At 39.5% G+C, this 27,111-nt stretch overlaps 1 protein-coding gene across 3 annotated transcripts in view; it reads right to left on the reverse strand.

Moving 5' to 3' along the window:
* LOC110105666 (membrane-bound transcription factor site-2 protease homolog) overlaps positions 1-27,111 on the reverse strand; it is a gene marked incomplete at its 5' end in the record, with an annotated part of 48,466 nt that overhangs the window by 5,263 nt on the left and 16,092 nt on the right. The window contains 4 exon segments of one of the 3 annotated variants that reach the window (XM_028695757.1): positions 9,849-9,959; positions 10,068-10,178; positions 10,659-11,090; positions 11,191-11,271. In XM_028695757.1, the coding sequence (XP_028551590.1) occupies positions 9,849-9,959; positions 10,068-10,178; positions 10,659-11,090; positions 11,191-11,271 (735 nt within the window). 3 annotated transcript variants of the gene reach the window in all.

Here is a 27,111-nt window from a genome sequence, read left to right on the forward strand (position 1 = left end):
TAGAGACCTCCTGGGGTTCGAAGGTTGGCGAGAGGAAGGGAGATCCGGCTAGGGCTTGCGACTCGGGGCTTGAAGTCGGAGATGGGAGATCGGGGCTGGATGGAGATCGGAGGAGGGAGTTCGGCGAGCACCCGTGAGTGAGGTAAGGATTTGATCTCTCTCTCTCTCTCTCTCTCTCTCTCTCTCTCTCTGAGATCGGGATTTTGGTCGGGACAGAGAAGGCGACGAAAGGTGGAGAGGGAGGTCGTGGGGAAGAAGCGTCGAGAGTGTCGTGGGATGTGGGAAGAGGAGTCGAAGAAGCAGCCAGTGTCGTCTCCATTCCTTCGCTATTTAACAACTTCTTCGGACGCTCGATCGAGGCCGGCTCTGAGCGCAAATCGCGGGATGCGACTCACACGGCGCCGAATCGGCGCGATTTCGGCAAGGATTCGAGGATCCGCCGGGTGCAAGGTGTGTGTATGCAGGATTTTTCCATTCTTCCCTTTTTTTGTTCTTTGTATATTGGTCAACAGAGATTTAGGGGCTTCCTAAATTAGGACTTATTAATAAGGAAAGAGTTTGAAATTCAAATAATACTCTCCCAAATTAATATGGGGATATTTTAGGAAAGTGTTGAAGTGGTTAATTGAATGGGAACTTTAGGGATTGGAGCTAGCTTAACTGGCGGCTAGGGTGACTTGGGATGGCCGGCAGCTAAAGGAGGGGAGGTGGGGCTTGGTTTGGTGGAAGGGGAGGGACGGTAGGGGGAAGCCGGCAGTGGGAAGGTGGAGGAAGAATAATCCGGAGATTTAGGTTGGCTTGGAGAGGGTGGCCGACGGTTGACGCCAAGGAAGGAGGAAGAAAGAAATACTAAGTATTAACAGCGAGTCCCGGCCACCGGCGGCTGACGGGTGATGCAAGGCCCTCTCCTAGGGTTTCTCCTCACAAGAACTCACAAAGAGATCAAACAAGAAAAGCTGGAAATTTTCATTCATAATCATCATTTTCCCAAAATACAAGAGAGCTAGCCTATAAATAAGCCTCATGAAAAAAAATAAACAATAACTAAAATATCCTTCAGGCTACAACACCACATGACCACCCCTAGGGGTAAAATGAGAAAATTAGAAATATAAAATAAATTAGTACATAAAACACATAAAAAAATAAACTCCAGATCGTAGCCACTGATCTCTGATGTCCTCATCACACACGCCATTGTTTATAAAGCAGATGCATGTCATCGACACTAACTCTAACTCTTGGCATTAACACCAAGATTTATGCAGGACTTAATAGCCTTTGGCCTTCTCTCCCAAAAGAAGAACGAACAAATTGATAGAAAATAATATCTTGAAAATCATTCCTATACCATAGAGCTCTTTCAACTTCCACCAATGTTGACCTTCATATCAATCTGATGATCAATTTGGTCGAACACAGCGAAAATGGTGAACGACAAACATGATGCCATGTAAATATGCTCAAACATCACTACTTGAAACTAATCATGCCTGCACATCCAGGGTGCTCAAAAAACTCTAAAAAGAATTCTTGCGCTGCAAAATATTCAAACGGTGAAAATTACCGACAATGGAAGCAACGTTGCACAAATTAAGTCAAAAATGCCTCAACCGCAATTGAAGTCATTCAAACATCGTTTGGTCACAAAATTGACCGCATCAATGCATCCATAATGCTTAAAACATCTAGAAATGACATTGTATGAATCATCGGAGGAAGGCAAAACAAGAAATTTATTTGCACTTGAGACAACACAATTCAAGATACGCATCAATGAAAATTTTTGAGAAATTAATACATAAATTAATTTTACAACTATAATTATTAAAAAAAATCATGCCTCATCACATTGTTTTGCGAAAAGTCCCACCCCTATCAGTTGCATGACATTTCCCAAAACTAGCACTATCGTTCTCTCCACAGTACTCTCTTCCTCCCATATCATGTCTCACCCGCATTGAACTCCCATTTCCCATGCTGATCATATGCCTCCAACATTCTCAATCATGTTTGTCCATTTCACTCAGCCTCAGTAAGTTGAACACACTTCCTCTTACCTACGAACTACGATGCGGTGACACTCCAATCCCAAATTCTGTTGACAACCACTAGCTCTCCTTGCCTCTCTCCTTCCAACCAAACTCAGAACCCCTCTCCCTTCTCAAGCCTCTCCCACCACTGCCTCTGCCTCCCTCAAAATATCTTGCCCGACCACAAGCTTCCTTTAGTGAGTTGACACTCTAGCTCACGCAAACCTCCCCAAACTGTGGAGCCTGCCTCTTTCACCCAACAAAGCTTCGATGAGCACACCCCCAAATTTTCCCACCATACACACTCTATCCCTCTCTACCACTGCCTACCTTTTCCCCTCTTTATAACCATTCTCTTCCTCTTTCTATCTACCTCTTGCACACCCCTCTTTCTCTACCTCTCTCTCTCTCTCTCTCTCTCTCTCAAATAACAACAACATCAAGCCATTATCCCACTACACGGAGTCGACTACATGAATCTTTATTCTCCATTGTGTCATGTTAAGAGTCAAATTCTCATTTAAATCTAATAAAGAAATGTCACTTATAATATTTTCTAACTAAGTCTTTTTAGGTATACTTCTATCTTTCTTAATATATGTCAAATCTAATACATCTACTCTCCTAGCAGGGTCATTAGAAGGTCGTCGTTTTACATGAACAAACCATCTAAGGTGACTCTCTCTAAACTTATCTGTCACTATAGCTACTCCAACCTTTTCACAGATATGCTCGTTTCGTATCCAGTCTTTAACAGTAAATCCACTCATCCGTCTGAGCATCCTCATCTCAGCAACACTTAACTTAATATTATGCTTCTCTTTTAATGGCCAACACTCTATGCCATAGCATTACAAGTCTCGCAATCATCTTATACAATTTTTCCTTAAATTTGAGTGGTACTTTTCTATCACAGAACAAACCCAAAGCATTCCTCCACTTTAACCATCCGACTTGAATACTACTAATAATATCCCCATCTATTTCACCATCACTCTGAATAATAGACACAAGATATCTGTAACGAGTACACTTATTAATGACTTGATCGTTCAAAGTCACAAACCCCCACTAGATCTATTACTACTAAAATTACACTCCATGTATTCAATTTTAGATCTACTCAAATGAAAACCTTTAGTGATGTAGAACTACGTATGGATGCAATGATTTTGTAAGATTTTGCACGATTTATTGAATAAACAAGTAAGATTAAAACTGTTAGCAATAAAAACGACGATAGAAAACAAAAGAGGGGTGCCTACGACTTCTACCATAATACAATAGTTTAAATCCTAAATTATTAATCTTGTTAGCCTTCTTTCTAACCCATTTAGTTTCCTGAATGCATAAAATATTTATCTTCCTATGAATCATAATATCAATTAATTTCATTAATTTGCCTGTAAGAGAACCTACATTTCAATGTCCTATCTGAATTCTAGTTTTATGGAATAGCTTCTTTGCCCACATCTGTCCATGATATGAGAACCCTTCCCTATTTAACACTGCACCCGGTCGCCGATGCAGCGGCCCTTCTCACTATATTCAAACCATACAGCACGTCATTCCAAGGAATGCATTAGCATTAACACAATGTATTAAATGATTCATGTCATGATTATTCAACAAGTTTTATGCTGGAAGTCAACAACCTAACGCAATCATTTATTTTTCTCATCTATGACTTGGGACTTAGCAATGACAGTGTTAAACAAAGATAAAATCACTCACATATAACACACTCTCTCTCTCCATCCCATTTTCAAAGAAAAGCAAAAAAGGAAAAATTGACAGAAAATATATATATATATATATATAATTTTTGTTGCTTGTCAACAACCTAAATCAAGAAAAAAATTGATGTTTGTTCTTGCAAGTTCATCGTTGCTTCACCATAAACTAAATCCTCATGCACAAAGGTATAAAATGAAAAGCCAAGACTCTCAAAATCCCGAGTGTGGAGCAGAACAAGCAGAACCCATGCATGCTTTTCTTAGCACGGTAGAGGAAACTCATACGCAGCACTCGAAATGCAGGGTAAACCCACTGCACGTCTCTCTTAGCATGGTCGAGAAATTCAAATTTAAGTGCTCATGCACTTTATGATAACGTAGCAAAAAATATTTCAAATTTTAAATAGATGTACAAAGACGTATGCACGCTTTTTTAGGCATTATGGGATAGAAGATCCTCCACCATGGTTTCTCACAACAATGAACATTACACACTTTTTTAAGAGTTTTGGGAAAGCCTGACACTTTCAAAAACACTCCCTACATGAAAGAGGCACCAAGAGGCTACTGAAATTCATACTAGAACATGATATAAAACATATCTTTTAATAAAATATGATCAAATAAAAAAACAAAATGCAAGTTAAGAACAAAATTTGAACATCATAAATGTCATATAAAAATTTTTGAACATATAATTGAACATAAACCTGGAACATACAAACGCATGAAAATGATATATCACATCTTAGAAGTACGTAAAGATTCTAGTTCACATTGTACACCTCCAAATCAATAATACGTACACTCAAGCGAACATAAAGCAAAAGGCGGTCTTTTAGAGCTTAAAATGAAACACTCCATGCATCTTAATGATCAACATTCATGTAAAAAATACAGTTTAAATATTTTCAAATCACATGCATGCATCTCAAGACAATTTCAAAACTCAACTGCAATGCAATGAGAAATGTACAGCCACCTTAAGAAGCACGATGTTATCTCAAGAAATGTGCAAATATCCTGAAAAATTATGCAATTGCCTTGAGAAACATGTAACTACCTCGAGAAGTATGTCATTGTTTTAAAAAGCCTACAACTATCTCGAGAAACGTGCAACTTCTTTGAGAAGCATATAGATACGGCTATAGCATGCAGCTATCTCAAAAAGCGTGTAGTTGCCTCGTGAAGCATTTAACCAACTCTAGAAGCATGCCATTAAGCTAAAAAAATGCAAATGAATCATGTCAACATGTCAAAATAAATAAATGTGCCATGTAAATGCATCAAAAAAATGTGAAATTGCACAATGCAAATGCACCTGAGTATTCTAATTCCCCTTCTACACCACCTGATCCGCAATACATATAATAAGCAAAAAAAAAAAAAAAAAAAAAAAACGAAATGAACAGTGCACGCATCTTAATGAATAATATTCATGTAAACAAAAAAAAAAAAAAAAAAAAAACGAAATGAACAGTGCACGCATCTTAATGAATAATATTCATGTAAACAATAAAGTTCAGCATTTCTAACATTTATTTCAGGAATTTGCACCAATTAAGGAATAATTATTACCATTTCTAATATTTTTCTTTTTTTATTCATGGGTACATTACTTTTCAACCAGTACGATCAAGGGGTGAACTATTTCATCTAACATGCATATACGTTTTTTCTTCTAGTGCATTCCATTTATTATCTTACTTTATTTTTTACATTGAGTTTGTATATTCATGAGTTTCAATAAGATGCTTTCACATTTAATGTTTATTGTACTATTATAAAATTCATTCGCTCACACCAGCACGTTGCCTCGTTAGTGTTTACGCCTACTCAAGTAGGAAAGATGAGATTGATTTGCCTGATTAAAGAAAACAAGACCAACTTATACCAACACCATTTAACAAAGTAAAGCCATTTTAAAGTACAAAAACATAATGTTGCATCCACAAAATGCAACCGTAAGTGTTAATCACATACCTAATACTCTGCAAACAAGCTAATAGAGTTGACAATGTGAAAAAAAAAAAGATAAAAATATTTGAACACCTAGATGATAGCCATGTTGAAGGCAATATCGACATGAGGGGGTCTTTAAAATGCCCCCTAGTTCAAAGAAATATCAATTTAGGGCCGCATCTAGACAGAAATATAAAAAATTAAAAAATATATATAAATCATAAAATATTCAAATGTAATATACTTAAAGCAAAATTCATACGTCCCCCGTAACCATTTGTCAAGGGCAATAAATTTAAAATAATCTTAGCTCAGTCCATGTCTTGTGAAATGTATCACTATATTCACTCTCAAACAATATCTCGTCAGTAAGGACATCACATGTCTTTAACCAATAGTGTTCCATGCAAATGGCATCAAGTAAATGATTATAACTAAGGTTCTTTGACCAGATGGTTTCACCATAAAATGAAAATTAAATAACGATTATGGCTAAAGCACATAAGTTCCCTAATAGCTTAAAACCCTTAAATTGTGAATCATAGGATGCACCTAATCGGACATAAAGCCCTTTTTATTAACTAAGATCCACTTGAATGCATCCCCTTAGATAAACATCAACCCAGATCTATAAGGTTCTCTTGTGCGAAGCAATTCATGACAACCGATAAAAACACTTCAGTCATGTTGGCTCAAATAATTCCTTTGACTAAGTAAATCAAGTTCCATAATAATCGAGAATGACATAACCATAGAATCTTGATCGATTTTATCATCATTCCCCCAGCATCCGCTTTAAGTTTACAATAATAAATATTTCAATTCTAAGCCAAATGTGTTGTTATTACACAAGTCACTTAACATCTAACGACTAGCCTTAATCGAGAGTTCTCTCTTTAATCAAAAAGAGCTAATTACCTATAGAGGCTTCAGTCTATGACAAACCTAAAATCAGATCTTAAAATCCTCACAAAATAAGGGCAATATTTTTTAAATTGTGTTTTATCTAAAGCCTAATCTCCCTTTCGAAACTTCATTTGAAACCAACAAAACTCTCTCAACAGAGCCAGACACGAATTTTTGGAGCCCATGTCATGAAATTTGTTTTGTGCAGATTATGTTTGTTATATTGTATCAACATCTTCCCTAATTACTGGGAAAAATATCATTTTTAATCGATGACATATATTGAAGGAATTATTTCAATTGGGCTAAGCCCTGTGGTTTTTTTTATTTTTAGGTTTGTTACATAAAAAACTCTAATGTAACTTATAAACCTCTTTTGTTTGTATATGTTGGATATTCATATAATATTAAGACATTAAAATTTCTCTTTACCCCCTAAATTTTTTGGCATGCAACTGATATGAAGTACTAGAATATTCCAAGTAAAACCTAACACTATTGGTAAAAACAACAAAAACAATCTACAACTCCAATGAAAAATAGCAAAAAAAAGTAATTTTATTGGAAAATCTGAGAGAAAACACTTGAAATTCACTAGTAGAAGAAAAACAGCAAGATACAATTAATCCTCTATTCAAGAGGAGGATCTATCTCTCCCAAATCTCTAGATGTCGTTGGAGCCCAAAAGAAATATGAACCAAAGAGATCCCAAATTCAAGATGCCCTAACCCTAGGAAAACAAACTATTTAATGCATACGATTCAAAAGAAAATCTCTAAAGAGTCCCGACATTCAATTTCCCTTCTAAACTTTCTAAAAAAAAAATCCTAAACTGCTCTATGCCGCTTGAGCGTCCAATCGGGTGTACAGGAGGCGGAGGTTTCCGCCTCTGCTAGCGCCTGGGCCGGTCCCGTGTGGATTGGCTAGACCGGTCCAACAATACTCCCCTCCCAAAGATCCACCTTGTCCACAATGTGGAAAGACGACACCCTCCTCCATTCCTTCATCACAAACGGTGAGAACTTGAAGAGTTCAGTCCTTACACATGTGCCCCGGCGTATACCTCTCGTCACATCTGAAATAGAGCCCCTTCCTTCTCCTGTAATTCTGTCCCTATGAGCTTCTTGAAGTTGTCCCCAGGTTTTCCTCCTACAGTCTTTTCCTTCGAAGTCCCCCGAAGGGTATCCAGTGTTGGCTCCTTGAATTTCAATAAGGTGGTGGTTATCCTATATGGGCCTCCTGAGCTGCTGCCTCTCGTCTCTCTCTCCAGGTGCCTCTGATCTTCTACCAATTGAGCTAACTCTATAGCCTCTCCCAAGTCACGAGGCCTCATTACTCTAATCGCTACCTGAATCTATGATGTCAATCCCTTAATGAAGTTTCCCTCTAGCATTGTCTCAGAAAGGCGGTCCAATCAGCTAGCAAGATACTCGAACCTCTTTCGGTAATCTATCACTAAATCATCTTGCGTCAAGGCGAAGAACTGCTCGTAGAAGTCTCCTCCCCTGGCAGTTTTGAAATGTTCTATCAAACAATCCTTGAAATCTCTCCAGGTCCTTATTGGTTGCCTCGTATCCCTCCACTGGTACCATGCTAAAGCTTTCCCTTCCAAACACATCCTGGCTGCCATCAGTCTCTCTCCCTCCGTCAACCCGTTCATAGTAAAGTACATTTCCACTTTGTAGATTCACCCATGGGCATCCTCTCCCTAAAAAATAAGCATCTTCAGTTTCTTCACCCTTAGATCGCCTTTGTTCCCTTCATAACTTTGCATTCCCCAAGGGGGCGGTTCCCTCCAAGTGTCCCAATCATCCCTTCTGCGTTCATAGCCCAGCCTTTCATCAAATTTCTACCTTCTCCCCTCAAATTCAGAACCCCTTGGATCATAACAAACCCCTCCCCTCTCAAATTCAGCCCCCATTTAGTCATAATTACCCATTTCACTTTCCAATCTCGCCTCTCTCCTCTCCAAATCAGCACATCTTCATTCTTGCCCTACCTCCTCACATCTCTCCTCATACCCTCTGCCTGGGCTCTAAGAGAGGTATTCTCTCTTCTCTCTTTCAAGTCACCACCTCTTGATCTTCCCTTTGCCTGATTAGCTTAGGGTTTTTTCCATCTCCCTGGCTGTTAGTGCCTTCCTTCCCCTCCGACGGTGATATTTTGGTTTGGCTCTCGAGTACTTTCTTCAACATCTCCTCTAGGATGAAAAATTTCGAATGGAACTTATCATGGATGGCTAAAACATCCTTCTTTAAATCTAAAACTTGAGTTTGGAGATCTGAAATTTCATATTTCATTTTTCCAATCTCCACTTCGAGGCGTTCCTCCAACGCATCCATTCTCTTGGCCGCCATTGATGCCCGAATTTTTGTAGAAATAAAAATATGGACTTCAACCTTCAAAAACAATAATTTTCTTCTTCGAAATCCCAAGAACAGCGACTGAAATTCACTAAAACAGCCCACAAAAGGTCCCAAGAACAGCTCTAATACCAATTTGATAGGAAATACTCCACCACAACAGTGAAAACTATTGTTTCCAGATAAAAACAGCAATAACATAGAAGAAAACTTGAGAAAATTCAGTACAAACAGTGAAAAAATTGAGAGAAAACACTTGAAATTCACTAGTAGAAGAAGAACAACAGCAAGATCGATCTCTCGCAAATCTCTAGACGCCGCTAGAGCCCAAAAGAAACCTAAACCAAAGAGATCACAAATTCAGCCCAAATTCAAGATGTCCTAACCCTAGGAAAACAAACTATTTAATGCATACAATTCAAAAGAAAATCTCTAAACAATCCCTACATTCAATTTCCCTCCTAAACTTTCTCAAAAAAAACTTCCTAAATTGCTCTACGCTGCTTGGGCGTTCGATCGGGTGTACAGGAGGCGAAGGTTTCCGCCTCTATTAGGGTTTGGGCCGGACCAGCTGGACCGGTCTAACAACAACACTTGATTTTTTTTCTACTAATGTGGAACCAATTGTTTCCCGTGTTATATTTGAAGCGAAACAAAAAGAATAAATAAAAGAGAGCAAGATTCTTATAAAGGTTGAAAATACTCTAGCAATAATTTGCATGCAAAATAAAACAAGTATGATGCTTCCCAATAATGTAGACTGCTGAATTTATTGAATAACAGATCTTAGAGCCCTAAATAGAAGGAAGTTTAAAGAAAGGTAAATAAGTCTTAGCCAGAAGATGTACCGGCAAGCTGTTAATAGCAGCCAAAGCTGCAGAGACATGATATGCACATGCTAAAATGTTCTCCAATGTTGAAGGTACGTCCATACTCCAACTAAAGTGCATCCAGCGAGGCTGATATGCCGACAAACGCATGGAATGGGCCAATATAAGCATGTCACCAACATATACAAAGGTGCCAATGCCACAAGGATATGAACCATAACCAGGATTAAAATCTACCAAGGATGTGTTTCTTCTTAGCTGGAAGCATTCTGATGAGTAAGGTTTTGCATATGAAACTTCAAACCATGACATTCCAGGGATCAGCAGAGGTTTCATGCAGTATTCATTCTGTTACATTCAGTTACATAAATTAGTTTGATTTTATTAACCAAATAATGAAGAATTAAGGCTTTGATTGGGATGGCTTTCTTACTGCTTCTTAAAGCAACTTTTTAATATAGAAATTTAAATTTTTAAACTCAAAAGCTACTTTAAGAAACGGTAAGAAAGCCGTCCCAAATGAAGCCTAAATCTAAATAAGAAAATCTATGATTCCCAACAACTTTAACTACAATAAGAAAATCTTAATAACAGATAGCATTATTGTGTATAAAAGGATGGTATGGGAAAAAAATAAAGGCTGAAAATGCCATACAACTCTTTAAGTCGAAATTATATTCTCAGTGCCAGAGAGTCAATAATGACCAATCTAAAAACTGGTTTGACATCTTTAAAACTACTAATTTCAAAAAGTTAAATCACAAGATGAAGCCTTACATATATGCATTTTCAATGTGTGTTCATCAGTATACATAAATCAATTTGTACCTTTGAACATGAGCAAGGGTTCTTGAGAAATCCAGTGCCTCCCCATCCTTCTCCACATTTGGTAAGTTTAACAACTAGTTCAGGGCTTAAGCAGTGTTTATTTTCTTTTTTGTAGCGACCATGATGCTTAGAACTAATCTCAAAAAAAGAACTAGAATTAAGACATGGCAAACCAATAAAAGCTGCATGGCCATCAGGACATGAGAAATTGTCATCCAGGACAGAAACAGTCTTGCTCTCTTCTAGTAAAACGTTGGGAACACAGTACCCCTTTTCATTACTGCCCATTCCTTGAAGCAACTTGGTATCGACCTGGACCATTTTTTCCATCAACTCATGAGGGGAATGTATCTTTTCTCCATCCACCGACAAAATGACATCCCCGCGTGATAAATAATCAGACAAAGGTGATGATGGGGAAATCTCCAATACCTGTTGTGATATAGCAAGATGGAAAGAAGCTTTTATGTTTTCTCATAAAATATTGGAAATAAAACAATTTGATTGACTGAATAATATTTAGTAGACCTACCATCGCATTCTCACCATGAATATATAAGGGATGCAATGTTAAAGGCAGCAGGAGCAAAGCAAGTCCACAAACCAAAGAAAACTACGAATGAAAGATATTCATCATATCAATAATCAAACAAAATGCATTTCCACAAAAGTTGGAATGGTGAATCAAATATGCCTGAAAAACTACACAAAAGAAAACAGCAAAATATGTCGTGTTTTCCATCAATAAGAAATGTAGAAAACAAATAGAAGCACAAGAGTCGGGTCTTGGCCAAAAATTGTAAATGCTATCAGTAAATATTTTATCACCATACAACATAAAACAATAAGAAAACCAATACAAGCACAAGAGTAAGATTACCTACCCCAACATTTTTTTGTATCATTACTATTCAAAAATAGAGGCTCTTTGGGCTTACTTTTTGTTTGTTTTTTTTTTTTTTTTTATCTATATTTGATTTGTGTTTTTAGTTATTTTTTAGTTTATTTCTAAAACCAATAAACCTATTTAATATGCAAATATTAGAGGCAACTTTTCAGTATTTTTTAAAGTGCTTTTGATGAGGACATCGTCAGTAATTTCGACATGTGTACCATCGGAGACGCCGGAGATCGACGGCCACGATCAGGAGTTTTATTTTGGGTCATTTTATGTAGTAGTTTATTTTATTTTTCAGTTTTACGGTTTTATCCTTATGGGTGGTCTTTTGATATTGTAGCCCCGAGGGCATTTATGTCTTTTAGTTTTGTTTCATTTTGGCCTATTTATAGGAGGCCTCATGCATTGTATGGGAGGATGAATTATTGATAATGAAATTTTTATGTTCTTGTTGATCTTTTAGTGAGTTCATGTTGATCTCTTAGTGAGTTCATGAGAAGAGAAGCCCGAGGAGGGTAATTTGCAATACCCGTCAATCTTTGGAAGAGTCCAAGGTTCGAGATTCTTACGATCTCTTTGTGAGTTCATTAGTTATCTCTATCTTTCTCATATATTCTTGTTCATCTCCTTTCTCCCCTCTTCATCCACCCAAGTCTTCCCCTAGCTCCACCTCCCCAAGCCGACGACCATCCCCACCTGATTGCCGACCTCCTTCCCAAGGCCTTCCCCACCCAATCGGCGGCATCTCCTCCCTCCTTTGGACCGCCGGCCACACTCATGATCCGAGTCATTATGACATTCAAATCGTCATAATGACTCCTTAACTTGGGTTTTGCAATAAAGGGAGAATCTAGCAATTTTAAATTCAAAATTTGAAATTCAAATTTGAGTTCAAAACTTTTCATATTTGTAAAAGTCTAAAAAGGAAAGTTTTTGAATTTGATCCAATCCAAATTTCATGACATGTGGAATTATTAATTTTTATCCTATGTGGCATCAACATGATGGGAAGGTAAATAACCAATCCCTAATCTCCCTCCTCCCCTCTCTCCATGCCGCCAGCCTCACCATGAATGATCACTTTTGTCATGATTTGATCCATTAAGGGCATAAAGATGATTTCCCAAACTCTTGAAAGATTTGCATAATAAAAGTTACTAGCCATAAAAAATTTATCATAAGCTATGTAACACATCCAAAAGCTAGGTTAATCAAGCACACTTGTTTTAGGATTTTTTTTTTTTTAAGTGAATATTTGAGATTCACACTATATCCTACAACAAGTCATAACAAATATTTTGGATATATTGCAAGACTTATGACAACCCTACAAGCTCCACAAAATTTCTAAATCATACTTCTATTTCGTCGTGACACTAATGTTGAGTAAGTTCACGTTTACAACATGAAGTTTGGGGTGGATATGCAAGCTACACACTATATTTTTTTACTACGAAAAGCAACATGCCCTAAGGTTTGGATGTAGGCGAAGGTGTTGAGCTTAATATGATGCATAACATACATTCGAGAGATGTCGGATAACAACCCGACGCCTCTACGCGTGTCAAAATCCTCTCCGGACTCTCACATAAGAGTCAACCAATGGAAATCACAAAATTTCCATAATCTTTGCGAAGTGGACAGCCAACGGATGGGTTTTTGGGGACCAAAAATTAAAGTTTCTAAGGACCTAAAGCTTTGGATCGTCAACCACATTGCATTGGCTATGGAGCCTTAGGGTTTTGCCTAAGTTTTAAGGATTTTACCACACCCGGTTTGTCCAAGCGCTCCGATTTTTTGTCCAAGTTGCTGTCCAAGGTCCGCTCCAAGCTCCAATCCAAGCTCCAAAGTCGCTGTCCAAGCTGCTCCGGAACTCGCCGCTGCTGTCCAAAGCGATTTGAAGGCTCTAAACTGCTGTTTGGAAGGTTTTGAAGCTCTCTTTTGCTGTTTGGAAGCCTCAAACAGCTCCCAACTTGTCTCGAAGTCGCCGGAGTTGAAGGAGAAGGGAGGAAAAAGTGTTCTTCTGCAAGAAGTGTCGCACCGGCCCAAACTTGGAGGAAGTCGGAGGCTTTAGACCGAGCCTGAAGGCCGGTAGCTCCAAGAGATCCGGCGGGAGAGTGAGACAGAGCCTCCAGAAGACTCGGCCGACCGTCCAGGTGGAGTCGGACCCGAGTTCCGCACGGCCTGGAGGTTGCGAACGGAGGGGGGGAGACCGCGCGCTGGAGCCTTGGTTCCGCCTTGCTCGCTCTCTCGCTCTCTCTGTCGGGACGGGGTCGAACGAAAAGAAAACCGAAGGAGTCGAATCCCTCTCCCTCTCTCTCTCGTTCTCCTTGAGGCGCACGAACTGAGCCCAGCCGCTCGGAACATCCCATCTCACTGCTGCCTCGTTGCGAGAAACGAGAGAAAAATCTACTTGAGTAGATTTTTTGCTCACATGAGGTGAAATTGGGTGGGATTTAAGATCTAATCTCAGCCCTAGATTTCAAAGAGGTGGCTTGAAAGTCAAATTCAGCCTAAATTAACAAATTAAGGCTGAAATTGAGCTCAGATTGAACCCGACTTGGGTCGATTTGGGTCCGATCGAGTCAATTTTATGAAATTGAGCTCGAATCGGCGCCGAATGGTGTCGAATTGTGTCGAATTGAGCTCGACGACGCTCGACGGGGTTTGACTTAAATTGATTTGATTTTAGTTTAATTAAATTTGATTTAATTTAATTAAATTGAGGTTCGATTTGAGTCAATTTCGTCTTGACGACCTTCGATCGAATCGATCGAGCACAATCGGGCTCGATGCGAAAAAGTACGTCAACAGAAAGAGAGAAAAATAAATATGCCTATAACCAGGCTAGAATTCCGATAACAGCCTCATTCTTTATTTTCATAAAAATAAGGATATGTTGGAGGAAATTACTATCATTTGGAGTTCTTTCTCAAGGGCCATTCATAAACTATTGAGATCTCAGCATGGTCCGTTATGCTTGAAACCACCTTCTGGCAATTTGTGAAGACTTCTCTAAAATGGTACAACAGAAGGCCCCATTCGCTAATGCGGTCAAAGAAATCATACTCATGAAAAAAAGATATTCATAAAAAGCATGTTTCCTAGTATCTACTTCCCGAGGGTAACACAAACTTGCAGAATCTTTGGCAAATATTTTAAACACTTCTATGAACCATGTTTTCCTTTATAGTTACCTCAGATTATGTCTTGGAGTGGTGGAAATGCAGGCATAACTTTGATGTTTCTGACCATCAATAATCACCTTTTTTATCATGATAGAAAGAAATGCCTTATGCACCTCATCGTGCATGCCTTTCTTGACATGGTGAGATGGCATGACACGCTTCCTAATAACCCCTTATAGGAATGACGTGAAAGCACTATCAAAGCATCTAAAAAAATCATTTGCAGCAAACTCATGATGAATGAATAAATGAATTGAGGCATGCAATCATACTGAAAGATTCCTAAACACAAAAAAAAGAGAATTAAGTTAAATAAATAAAATCATGAAACAAGTGATGAATAAATCACATGGGTAAAACACCTAAAATTTAACTACGTAATTTAAAAAAAAAAAATACTTATCAAGGAAAAAGAATATGGCATATTAAGATGAGCAATCAAACCAATATCTGCCTAAATTAAAACACACAAAAACATTCACCTTCAAAATATTCACAAGATATTTAACAAACTTAAGAGAATTGCAAAATAAAAGGGATTCCAACTTTGTGGATTAGCGAAAAGTATAGAACCTCTGCTCCACTTCGATGGACTCAACAGCTCGGGTCAAACCTCTTCAAGGTTTTAAATTCCAAATATCTCTCAAAAAATATATGCAAAAATCATACATCATGATGCGCCCCTCAAATTCCTCAAGTGTCGAGTGCATATTGAAGCCAAGCATCACCCATATAAACTTGTGAAATCTCTTTCAAAACTATCCTAGCAACTCAACCAATTTTCAAACTCATGCATGTATATAATCAACTCACCCACCAACTGTCTCGACGGAGTGGCAAGAGGGCACTTAACCTCGATCCCTAGGGTAACCACCAAAGCCTACAACACCAAGTATGACACACTAATTCATTGTTGACCTGCATACTAAAACCGGAATAAACAAAAAAAGGAGGGCTCTCGTACCTATAGCTAGCACGATCGAAATCCCGCAAATCTTGCAAAATCGGACATCCTATGCACGACCCCACATCGCTCGTTGCACATCGACGTCGTTTCACACACGATCTTCGTATCTCGCCTTTCGTCGTTAAAAGGCCGAATGAATGAGGCTCTCGGGATGAATCTCTCGCTCTCTCTCACTCTCCCTTCCTCTCCTGATTCTCCCACTCTCGTCTCTGTTCGACCTCGCTCATTCAACGACTTTCCTTTCCCGTCGAGTCGGAAGTTGCGACATTTGATCGGAACCGAGGCAGGAGCTCGCCGGCATGAAGACAACTTTCTCCCAATCGCGCGCTTCCTCGACTCGTTCGTTGCTTCTCGACTTCGCTTCTCCAGCGACGTTCCCTGCCTGTAGGATCGGAAGTTACGGCAGTTTGATCGGAAGCATCCACTGGAGCTCGTCGGCAGTAAAGGCGACTTTCTTCCCTTCCCGTGGCTTCTTCGCTTCCTTCGTGGGTTCTCGACTTCACTCCTCCGTCGACTTTCCCTTCCAGCAGGATCGGAAGTTACACATTTTGATCGAAAAGCCAACGAGAGCTCGCTGGTCTTGAAGTAACCTTCTCCCGTTCACGCCCTTCTCCGAATCCTTGTGGCCGTTCGACTTCACTCCTTCGACTTGATCGGAACAAGAACGGGAGCTCACTGTGGAAGGTAACTTTCTCCCTTTCACGCAATTGCTCGGCCAAATCCCGTCAATCCGCCAAACAGAGGGATTTGGGTTAAAAACATTATATAATATAATTATATTTATGTTAATTAATTATAATAATTATTTTAATTAGTTATATTTATAAATTAATTATTATTAATTACTATTAATTAATTATTATTTATTAAAATTAATTAATAAGTTATAATTAATATTAAATTACTTATAACTTATCATATTAATTAATTTTAATGAATTTTAATTAATTATTTTAATTAGTTATAATTATTTATAAATTACTGATAAAAAATAATTAGTTAATTAATCTTAATTAATTAATGCTAATTGTAATTTAAAAAAATGATGAATGAAAATGAAATGTAAGTGTTCCCTCCTCTTGTCTCCACCGCCGGCAGTCGCCGACGACTTCCCCCTTGCCAGTCTTCAAGGTATAACTTCTAACTTAAATCCCGCCCTTGACGCCCTTGGCGCACCGGTGGATCCCCTATACGCGCTCTTGTAGCACGGTGGGGGAGAATCTGATGCGACGAGGCGGGTAAGCCCTATACACGCTCTTGTAGCGTGGTGGGGACAGTCCTCGACCTCGACACCGACACTGCTGACGATTGCTACGCAAGGTATGATGTTCTAAAATCTCATTCTCGGCGTTTGCGGTGGACCGGAGAACCACCTATACCCGCTCTTGTAGCACGGTAGGAGGGAGCTCGGTGCGACGCATACGATGAGTGGGTAAGCCCTATACACGCTCTTGTAGCGTGATGGAGAGATCTACCTGTGCTCGCCTACGGATACTGCTGAAGGCCCCATACACGCTCTTGTAGCGTGGTGGGATGAAAATTTGTACGGCCGCGGTGTCTAAGGACACCTACCATACACGCTCGAGTAGCGTGATGGGAAGGCTCAGCTCCCCTACTTTCCCCTAAACGGGGGATATGCCGGGGTGCTGCCGAAATTTTCACTGAAGTGCATAAGACTTGAATAACAAGAAGACATCATTTGAGCAGCAATATGAAGGACAACAGAGGACTCGTAATTGAACTGAAAGCATAGAACTTGGACTCAAATGAACAGTGTACTTGTGGACCTAAACCTGAACAAAACTCAAATTATTAATAAAGGCCTGAACCAAATGAAATAAAATCAAGCCATTACTGAAATTCAAACCAAATTGAATATATAATTGAACTCAAAAGATTCCAGAACACTTTGAACAAGCACTTGAACTTGTTCTTGGAACTCGAACTGTGCAACATCAGGGGACCCGAACATAGAACTCAAACTCAAGTGAACTCTAACATGAATTGAACAAGATTTCAGAAGGCTTGAGCTCAAATTAGAACTTCATTTAAATAGAATCTGAACTCAAGTGAAATATAACAGATTTGAACTCAAGCAAGTAGTTGAGTTGGATCGCAGGGGAGACTTGAACAAAAGCTTGAACTTTCAAGAATTGCAGGAACTCAAGGAGCTTGAGATTGAATGGGATGCAAAAAGTTGAACCCATAACAATATACAAGATTCAAGCATGAATTGAACCTTGAGCTCGGGTCTGATGTAACATGTAGGACTAGACTTTTGATGAATGAACAAATCAAAGTCCAAATGTACGATTGTTTAAGCTAACAACAAGTTGCAAGTGAGAGAAGAAATTCTAGTGTAAGCGAAAGATGAATGCACCAAACTCCTACAACAGTCCCTACGACATTAAAAGCAACGTGCTTACAACAACAACAAATGATTGTAGAATGCATATGTGTTCTATATGAACTATTGGAATCTCCAACTAAACAATAATGCCCGTTGATTGAGATGGCAATACTGGAGACCAGCAATCAAAGATCCGTCCCCTACACCATCAACCCACCCGAGATTGGTGAAAGGGTGGATATGATGCAGAAACAATGGGTCTTCTACAAACATTTTCAGGAGGTCGAAGTAGATGCAGCGGTCCCCTGCAAATGGATACTTGTGAATAACAATAGTGTATTATAAGTACAATGAATCACTGTGGACACAAGTATGGATCCCTGCAAATGAATACTTGTGGATAACAACAGTGTATTGTAAATACAATGAACCATTGTGGGCACAAGTACAAACACCACCTACGACAACGGTGGTTAAGATATCTAAGTACGTCGGGTACAAGGGCGTTTCGATGTATGAAAAAGGACACCTCCTGGAGGAATGGAAGAGATGTTTGAATAAAATAGGAAGAAAACAGTTCTGGTGCCTACAAATGCCGGAGGTAACAACTCTACTACACTAAAGACCCCGAAAGGGATCCTTCTCAAGGCAGTGGTCACGAACCTCAAGAAAGATCTCCCTGGTGAATGAGAAAAGGGGAATCAACATCTCTTGATGAGATGCCTCATGACATCTAAATAATAATGCCACCGGATCCTCAACACTCGTACTAGCGGACAGAAGGCGTGTATAAATTCTCAAATGAAAGGTTGTGTGCATCCAAATGATAGTTATATGCACAACTATAATTATTTCGAAGTACACCTGCACGTGCACTATAATTTGTATACACATAGGTACACTAAAGGGATAAATAAAATATCGACCCGCATGGGCCCTGGCGAGCGTGTTATTGATACACACGTGACGTCTAGGGATGATGCGCGGGTCAATAAGTGAATTCAAGTTCGAACCTGATCCTTCTATACGGATCAATAAAAGTCGACAGAGTTCGAACTCTCAAACAAATACACGGTTGTGGGGACCAGTGTCACACCCCAGTTTGGCTCAAACAAACTGGAGTATAACAGAGAAGGAAAAAAATCTAATTAGGCTCTCCTAACATGTAAACCTATCAACTCCGAACATCATAATGGAAGCATATAAGGTACTTTACTGAATAATAGAATTAAAACAAATACAGAGCTCTACTCACACGTGACGAGTGGAGTTCATTCAACATTCGCCATACACAATGCAACGAACTCTTACGACAATCCTTACAAAGTCAATGTACTACGTTTGCAAGCCAGATAGTTGTAAGGTGTACGAGCGCTACCCATATGTAGCAATCAAGGATCCGTTCCTATAAACAAATGCAAATACATCAAAACTACCACCTGAGATTGGTGAAAGGTGGGTAGGATGCAAGAACAATGACTCTCCTACGAATACTTCTAAGAGGTCGTAGCAAATGCAATGGGTCATTGCAAACAAATACAACCTACTTGTGGATAACAACAGTGGGTACCTCGTAGGCACAACGAACCACTGTGGGCACAAGTACAATCAACGCCCACCTGAGATTGATAAAAGGTGGATATGATGAAGACAATAACGGCCCTCCTACGAATACTTCTAGGAGGTCGTAGTGGATACAACGATTCTCTACAAATGAATGTTTGTGGATAACAACAGTGGATACATCGTAAGTACAACGAACCACTATGGGCACAAGTACAAGCATCACCTACGACAGTGGTGATCAAAGTGCTGTCAGTATACCGGGTATAAAGGCAACCCGATGTACGAAAAAGGACACCCCCTGGCAGAAGAGAGGAAATATTTGAACAAATTAGAACCAAACTTCCTAGCGTTCCAAAGTCTCTTTTTAGTTCTATAATTAAGAAGAGAACAGTTCGGGTGCGCCACAACACCGAAAATAACAAGTCCATTACACCGAAGATCCTAAAAGGAGTTCTTTCCAGATCTGTGGTCATTGACCCCAAAATCCAGAAAGCCCCGTCCCTGGTGATTGAGAAAGGGGAGTCAATGTCAAGATGAGGAAATACCTCATGACATCCAAATAACGATGCCACCAGATCTGCAACACTTATGAAAGCAGACAGAAGGCATCTACAATCTACAACGCACGCCACCGGATCTGCAACACTTTTGAAAGCAAACAGAAGGCGTCTATAATCTACAACGCACGCCACCGGATCCTACAAAAGGCGTGTATAAGCTCTCAAATGAAATGTTGTGTGCATCCAAACGATAGTTATCTACACATATACAAATACTTCAAAGTACCCCTGCACCTGCACTATAGTTTGTATATACATAGGTGCACAATGGGGTATGTCTAAATCAATATAAAAATCACTCGCATGGGCCTCAGCGAGCGTATTAATTGTACACATGTGAAGCCTAGGGATGTTGCGCTGATCGATAAGTGAATTCTAGTTCGAACCTGATTCTTTTATACAGATCAATAAAAGTCGACAGGGTTCGAACCTTCAATCAAATACATGGTTGTGGGGACCGGTGTATTTGTTTTAATACATTCATATTAGGCCTTCAAGGTCTAAAACCAAAAGAATTCACTAAACAAAAGGCACGAAGCCTACGAAACCCGATCCTCCTAAGCATGTAAATAGGAGTAGATAAGGTTCAAACCATCGGATAAATATGCGGTCATGAAGTCGATCGGAATATTTATCTTATACATTCATATTAGGCCTTCAAGGCCTTCAACAAAGAAAAATCATGAACAAAGGCACAAAGCCTACAAAAAACTCGATCCTCAGCTAAATAGCTTGGTCGAGTTGACAGGGTTCGATCAACAAATGAAAATGACCCCAAGTATACCCCGATGATGGCCTTGTTGAATGTTTATCTCAACCGGAGAGGTCCATTCAAATTCCAAAACTCCAAAAATGCCACTTAAAATCCTAAAATTCCAAGATATTTAAAATTGAAATCAAATCATCAATCACTCAAAGTAAAATCCATCCACTATCCGCAACAGTTTGCCGAGGTGGACAAATCTAAAAACTACTTCAACTCACAAAGAGCCAAATGCCTAATCGAAAATATCACTAGGATTCATTCTCAAACAATCTCCTGTCAATAAGGAAGTGGTATGTGTCCTCTAACCGGTGGTTTTACCACTAAATAGCACTGCGGGATAAACGATTATGACGACCCGGGGCCTTCTAAACCGAGTGGTTTTGCCGCCAAATGGCACCACGAAATACCGGTTATGGCCAGAGCCAATACACTCCTTATTGGCATCAAATCCTTGAGATATGAATCAATAGGAAATGATCGATAGGGCACAAAGCCCTCTGTTAACTAAGGTGAATTCAAATTTATCCCCTTAGGCAAATACCCAACCAGGTCTACAAGGTCCCCTTGGACGAAGCAACCCATGGCTGCCGAGAAGGATCCTTCTGTCAGGTTGAGTCGACTACCTCCTCTGACTAAATAGACCAGGGACCATGATGACCCGAGACGACGGAACCATGGGATCTTGATCAGGTCCATCATCCATTCCCCCACCATCCGCTTTAAAGTGCGAGATGATGTAATTTCTATTTTAAATATCAAATTCTCCAATCATTTCAAATGTCCATTGATGCTACTATATGCCAGATAACACGTATCTCTATGTATCTGATTTACGACCAGCCTTAATCGAAAGTTCTCTCTCGTGATTGGGAGGGGTAATTAACTATAGGGGATTGCGCCTATAGGAAACCAGAACTCAGATCATAAAGTCCTCGCAAAATGAGGGCGAAATCTCTGGGTAGTGTCTTATCTACAAACCCATCTGCCTTCCAAAATTTACCCCGGAACTTATTCCGTTAAAACTCCCTCGCCAAAGAAAAAGCATCAAAACAAATCAGTGCGCGGCGGGGAGGCCGGGGCCGAATTTTCGGAGCACACATTCATATAGCATGCTCTATGATTCGATGCATGGGATTTGCTAAGATGTATGGTTTTACATTTGCATATGGCCTTCTCAAGGCTGCTTATATTGGATATACACTTTGAGTTTCCCTTCCTATTAGATAAGGCCATAAAACCCACCATTGAGCTATTGTCGATCTAAGGTCATAAGTCCATACATGGGATTCTATAATAGAAAAGCAATAAGGCCAAAATCACAAGCCTTCTGTTAGACCGGCTCTTCAAGAGCCGATTGAACCGATTCGGATCTATTCCAGGCAGAATAGACCCGCCTGATGTGGGGGGGGGTGAGGACAAGGGGTGGGGCCCAACTCTCTAAATGGGAAAATTATGGCTTCAATTAAGATGGATTTGGGAGGGAAAATTCAAATTCTAGGGAATGTTTAGGGAATTGTTATTTGCTTTTTCCTTCAATAGTATTTCCAGTTCTAGGGTTAGGGTTATGATGATTTTGACTTAATTGGGTGTTTTCTTTGGTTTTGCTTGGGCTCTAATCTTTGGCTAGAGATTGGGAGAGAAGGATCTTCCTCTCCAATTGAAGATCCAACTATATCTTGCTAGTTTCTTTCATATATTATCAAATTATAAGTTTTTCTTTCTAGTTTTGATGAAATTGCATCCACTTGCTATCAACAAGTTGGGTTTTGGCTGCATTGGTTTTGAGTTGAAAACTTGGGTTCTTCTTGGTGCTAGCTCATTAATGCTTGAGCTGAAGTTTAGCTCATTATTTGGAGGAAAAATTGCACTACTTAGCTCATAAATTTGAAAAGGTATTCTTCTTCTTTTAGCTCATTATGTGGAGTTGGAGCTTGCCTCTTCCCCTTCTTGTGACCCCTCGGTTATTCCTCCCTGGTTCCTTTCCCGTGGGTGCCTCTACTCGGTTTCTGTGTTGGTTTTTAAGTTTCTTCCCTGGTTGTTTTCCCGTGGTTGCCTCTGTCTGATTTCCTAAGTTGCCTTTTCGGTTTGCTCCCTGACTGCTTTCCCGTGGCTGCCTCTACCCGGTTTATGTGTTGGCTTTTCGATTCCTTCCCTGGTTGTTTTTCCATGGCTGCTTCTTCCTTATTCTTGTGCTGTCTTTTGGGAACTGTTTTGAGATTATTTCAGGCCCTTTTTTATTGGTTTTATGGAAGGTTTTGGGGAACTGTTTGGCTGCCTTTTCTCCTATATATAATAGATGTTTGGAGAGTTTTAAAAGGTTGTTGTGTGCTGATTTTTGGAGTAAAAAAACCTGAGGGTTTTTTCTTCTTTGGGAATAGCTTGCGAGCTATGTCCCCCATCTCTTCTCCTCTCTATAGCTTGCTAGCTATGTTTCGTCTCGGCTTCTAATCTCTTTCTTCTCGCCGCAAGCGATCACTCCAATTCTATCCTTCTTCTCAAAGCAAATGAAATGCAAGTTTAGGTTTTTATTATATAAGTTTGTTTGTGTCGTTTGTAAGCGTCAAAGTTTGTAAGTTCTTTATTTTATAAAAGTGAAATTGTTTTTGGTTTAAGTGTCATTTTATGTTAGAGTTTTGAGCATTTCATGTATTTTTCTATATCCTAGGAAGCGTGTGTTTTGAGCATTTTAAAAGGTTGTTTTTGGTTTAAGTGTCATTTTATGTTAGAGTTTTGAGCATTTTAAGTTTTTTTCAAATTTTTGCTTGCATCAATTTGGTATCAGAGCGAGTTAGTATATCCTAGGTTTATAAGTCGTGTTGTCATTTGAGTCTTGGTATCAGGTGAGTTTAAGTTTTGTTGAGTCTTCTTTTCTTTGTTTATAAAAAAATGAAAAAAGATAAAAACAGTGATGTAGACAAAGGGGGGGTCAACACAAGTCCAAAATAAATCATATTTTGGCTTCTCTTGAGTCTAGTAGTTCATCATATTTGAGCTAAACTTTTAGTTCATTTATGAGCTGGACTTTAGTTCATTTATTGAACTAAGGGTTAGCTCATTATGAGCTAACAATTTTAGTTCATATTTATCTTTGTTTAAATGCACTTTTATTATAGTTTTTAATGTCTTAAAAGTTGTCTCTTGGATTTCCAAAATATGGATTTTGGGAATCCAAGATTGTTGTTTAGTCTTCCCATGTGTGGCTCCTTGAATTCCACCATGGGAAGTTGAATTTTGTGCTTTACCTCTTGGGATCTCACGGCTGGCTCCTTGTTCCGTGTTCGCCCCTCGTTTCCCGTGGCTGTGGCTCTCGGTCTGTGCAGTTCCCTTCGTCTCCCGTGGTTGTCTCCTTGGTTCCTGGTTTGGGTGTAAACCGAGAGCTTTGGGGGGAGATTTCTATGCTTTTTAATGCTTTGAATTATGTGTTAATTAAATGTTTGTGTCCTTTTGTATTCCCCTTTCATACCTATAAATATGGGGGGTTATGTAATGTTTTGAATAGTGAATGCTATTTGATTTTTGGAAAATCTGTTAACCTGCGGGTTGCTCGGAAATCCTGCGGGCTCTTTCCAACCTTCTTTTCTCATCCCCTCCGAAAATCCTGCAGGCTCTTTCCACCCTTTCTTCTCGGGCTTCTAATCTCTTTCGTCTCTCCGCAAGTGCTGCTCCACCTGTATCCTTCTTCTCAAAGTGCAGCAACTTTAGGGTGTCTGTCGTGTTGTTTGTAAGTCGTCGTCATAGTTTTTTTTTTTTACTTGTTTAGTTTAAATTAAAATGTAAGAGTTTGTTCTTCCCTATGTTGGTTCGTCCCTTTTTTTTTGTCCTTTTTCTCCTTTTCGTCCGTAGAAGTCCGTCGTCTTTTTTGTGGGCGAAGGGTATAGGCTCCCTATATCTTTTGCCCGCATCAAACAGTGATCCAGTAGTAGATGAAAATTAGTCAGAAGATCTCGAAGAAAGCATTTCTATGGACAGATGTGTTCCGACAAAAGGAAGTTCAACAAACCCACTACAAAATGAGTTATACAAACTACAAATGAAATTGCATATGAATACTGAAAACTATTTGAAGAAAAAGAAGCGTTTGCAAGAACAGTTTAAGCAAGAACGTGAGAATATCCTAAATAAATATGAAGCAAAGATTCTAGAGCTAGATGTGACACCCTCAAATCATATTCAAGCTTCATCAGGAGATGATCAATTTCAACCGGAGGAGAATTGATGTATGCAAGGTGGGGGGGTAAAAATAAGTTAGGTTTTGACTGCATTGGTTTTGAGCTGAAAACTTGGGTTCTTCTTGGTGCTAGCTCATTAATGCTTGAGCTGAAGTTTAGCTCATTATTTGGAGGAATAATTGCACTACTTAGCTCATAAATTTGAAAAGGTATTCTTCTTCTTTTAGCTCATTATGTGGAGTTGGAGCTTGCCTCTTCCCCTTCTTGTGTCCCCTCGGTTATTCCTCCCTGGCTGCTTTCTCGTGGCTGCCTCTACCCGGTTTCTGTGTTGATTTTTCGATTTCTTCCCTAGTTGTTTTCCCGTGGCTGCCTCTGCCTGATTTCTTGTGCTGCCTTTTCGGTTTGCTCCCTGACTGCTTTCCCGTGGCTGCCTCTACCCGTTTCTGTGTTGGCTTTTCGATTCCTTCTCTGGCTATTTTCCCGTGGATGCCTCTTCTTGATTCTTGCGCTATCTTTAGGGAACTATTTTGAGATTGTTTAAGGCCCTTTTTTATTGGTTTTATGGGAGGTTTTGGGGGACTCTTCGGCTGCCTTTTCTCCTATATATAGTAGATGTTTTGAGAGTTTTAAAAGGTTGTTGTGTGTTGATTTTTGGAGTAAAAAAACCTTAGGGTTTTTTTTCTTTGGGAATAGCTTGCGAGCTATGTCCCCCATCTCTTCTCCTCTCTATAGCTTGCGTGCTATGTTTCGTCTCGGCTTCTAATCTCTTTATTCTCACTGCAAGCGACCACTCCAATTGTATCCTTCTTCTCAAAGCAAATGAAATGCAAGTTTAGGTTTTTATTATATAAGTTTGTTTGTGTCGTTTGTAAGCGTAAAAGTTTGTAAGTCCTTTTAATTTATAAAAGCAAAGTAGTTTTTTGTTTAAGTGTCATTTTATGTTGTAGTTTTGAGCATTTCATGTATTTTTCTATTGTGACAACCGGTTCATCCGGCCGGTTCAACCGAACCCCATACATGGGATTCTATAATAGAAAAGCAATAAGGCCAACATCACAAGCCTTCTGTTAGACCGGCTCTTCAAGAGACGGTTGAACAGATTTGGATCTATTCCAGGCAAAATAGACCCGCCTGATGTGGGGGAGGGGGGATGGTGGTGGGGGGGTGAGGACAAGGGGTGGGGCCCAGCTCTCTAAATGGGAAAATTATGGCTTCAATTAAGATGGATTTGGGAGGGAAAATTCAAATTCTAGGGATGTTTAGGGAATTGTTATTTGATTTTTCCTTCAATAGTATTTCCAGTTCTAGGGTTAGGGTTATGATGATTTTGACTTAATTGGGTGTTTTCTTTGGTTTTGCTTGGGCTCTAATCTTCGGCTAGAGATTGGGAGAGAATGATCTTCCTCTCCAATTAAAGATCCAACTATATCTTGCTAGTTTCTTTCATATATTATCAAATTATAAGTTTTTCTTTCTAGTTTTGATGAAATTGCATCCACTTCCTATCAACAAGTTGGGCTTTGGCTGCATTGGTTTTGAGCTAAAAACTTGGATTCTTCTTGGTGCTAGCTCATTAGTGCTTGAGCTGAAGTTTAGCTCATTATTTGGAGAAATAATTGCACTACTTAGCTCATAAATTTGAAAAGGTGTTCTTCTTCTTTTAGCTCATTATGTGGAGTTGGAGCTTGCCTCTTCCCCTTCTTGTGTCACCTCAGTTATTCCTCCCCGGCTGCTTTCCTGTGGCTGCCTCTACCCGGTTTCTGTGTTGATTTTTCAATTTCTTCCCTAGTTGTTTTCCCGTGGCTGCCTCTGTCTGATTTCCTGTGCTGCCTTTTCGGTTTTCTCCCTGACTGCTTTCCCGTGGCTTCCTCTACCCGGTTCCTTCCCAGGCTGTTTTCCCGTGGCTGCCTCTTCCTGATTCTTGTGCTATCTTTAGGGAACTATTTTGAGATTATTTCAGACCCTTTTTTATTGGTTTTATGGGAGGTT

The sequence above is a fragment of the Dendrobium catenatum genome, unplaced genomic scaffold (genome assembly GCF_001605985.2).
Source record: "Dendrobium catenatum unplaced genomic scaffold, ASM160598v2 fragScaff_scaffold_671, whole genome shotgun sequence".
Lineage (NCBI taxonomy): Eukaryota > Viridiplantae > Streptophyta > Magnoliopsida > Asparagales > Orchidaceae > Dendrobium > Dendrobium catenatum.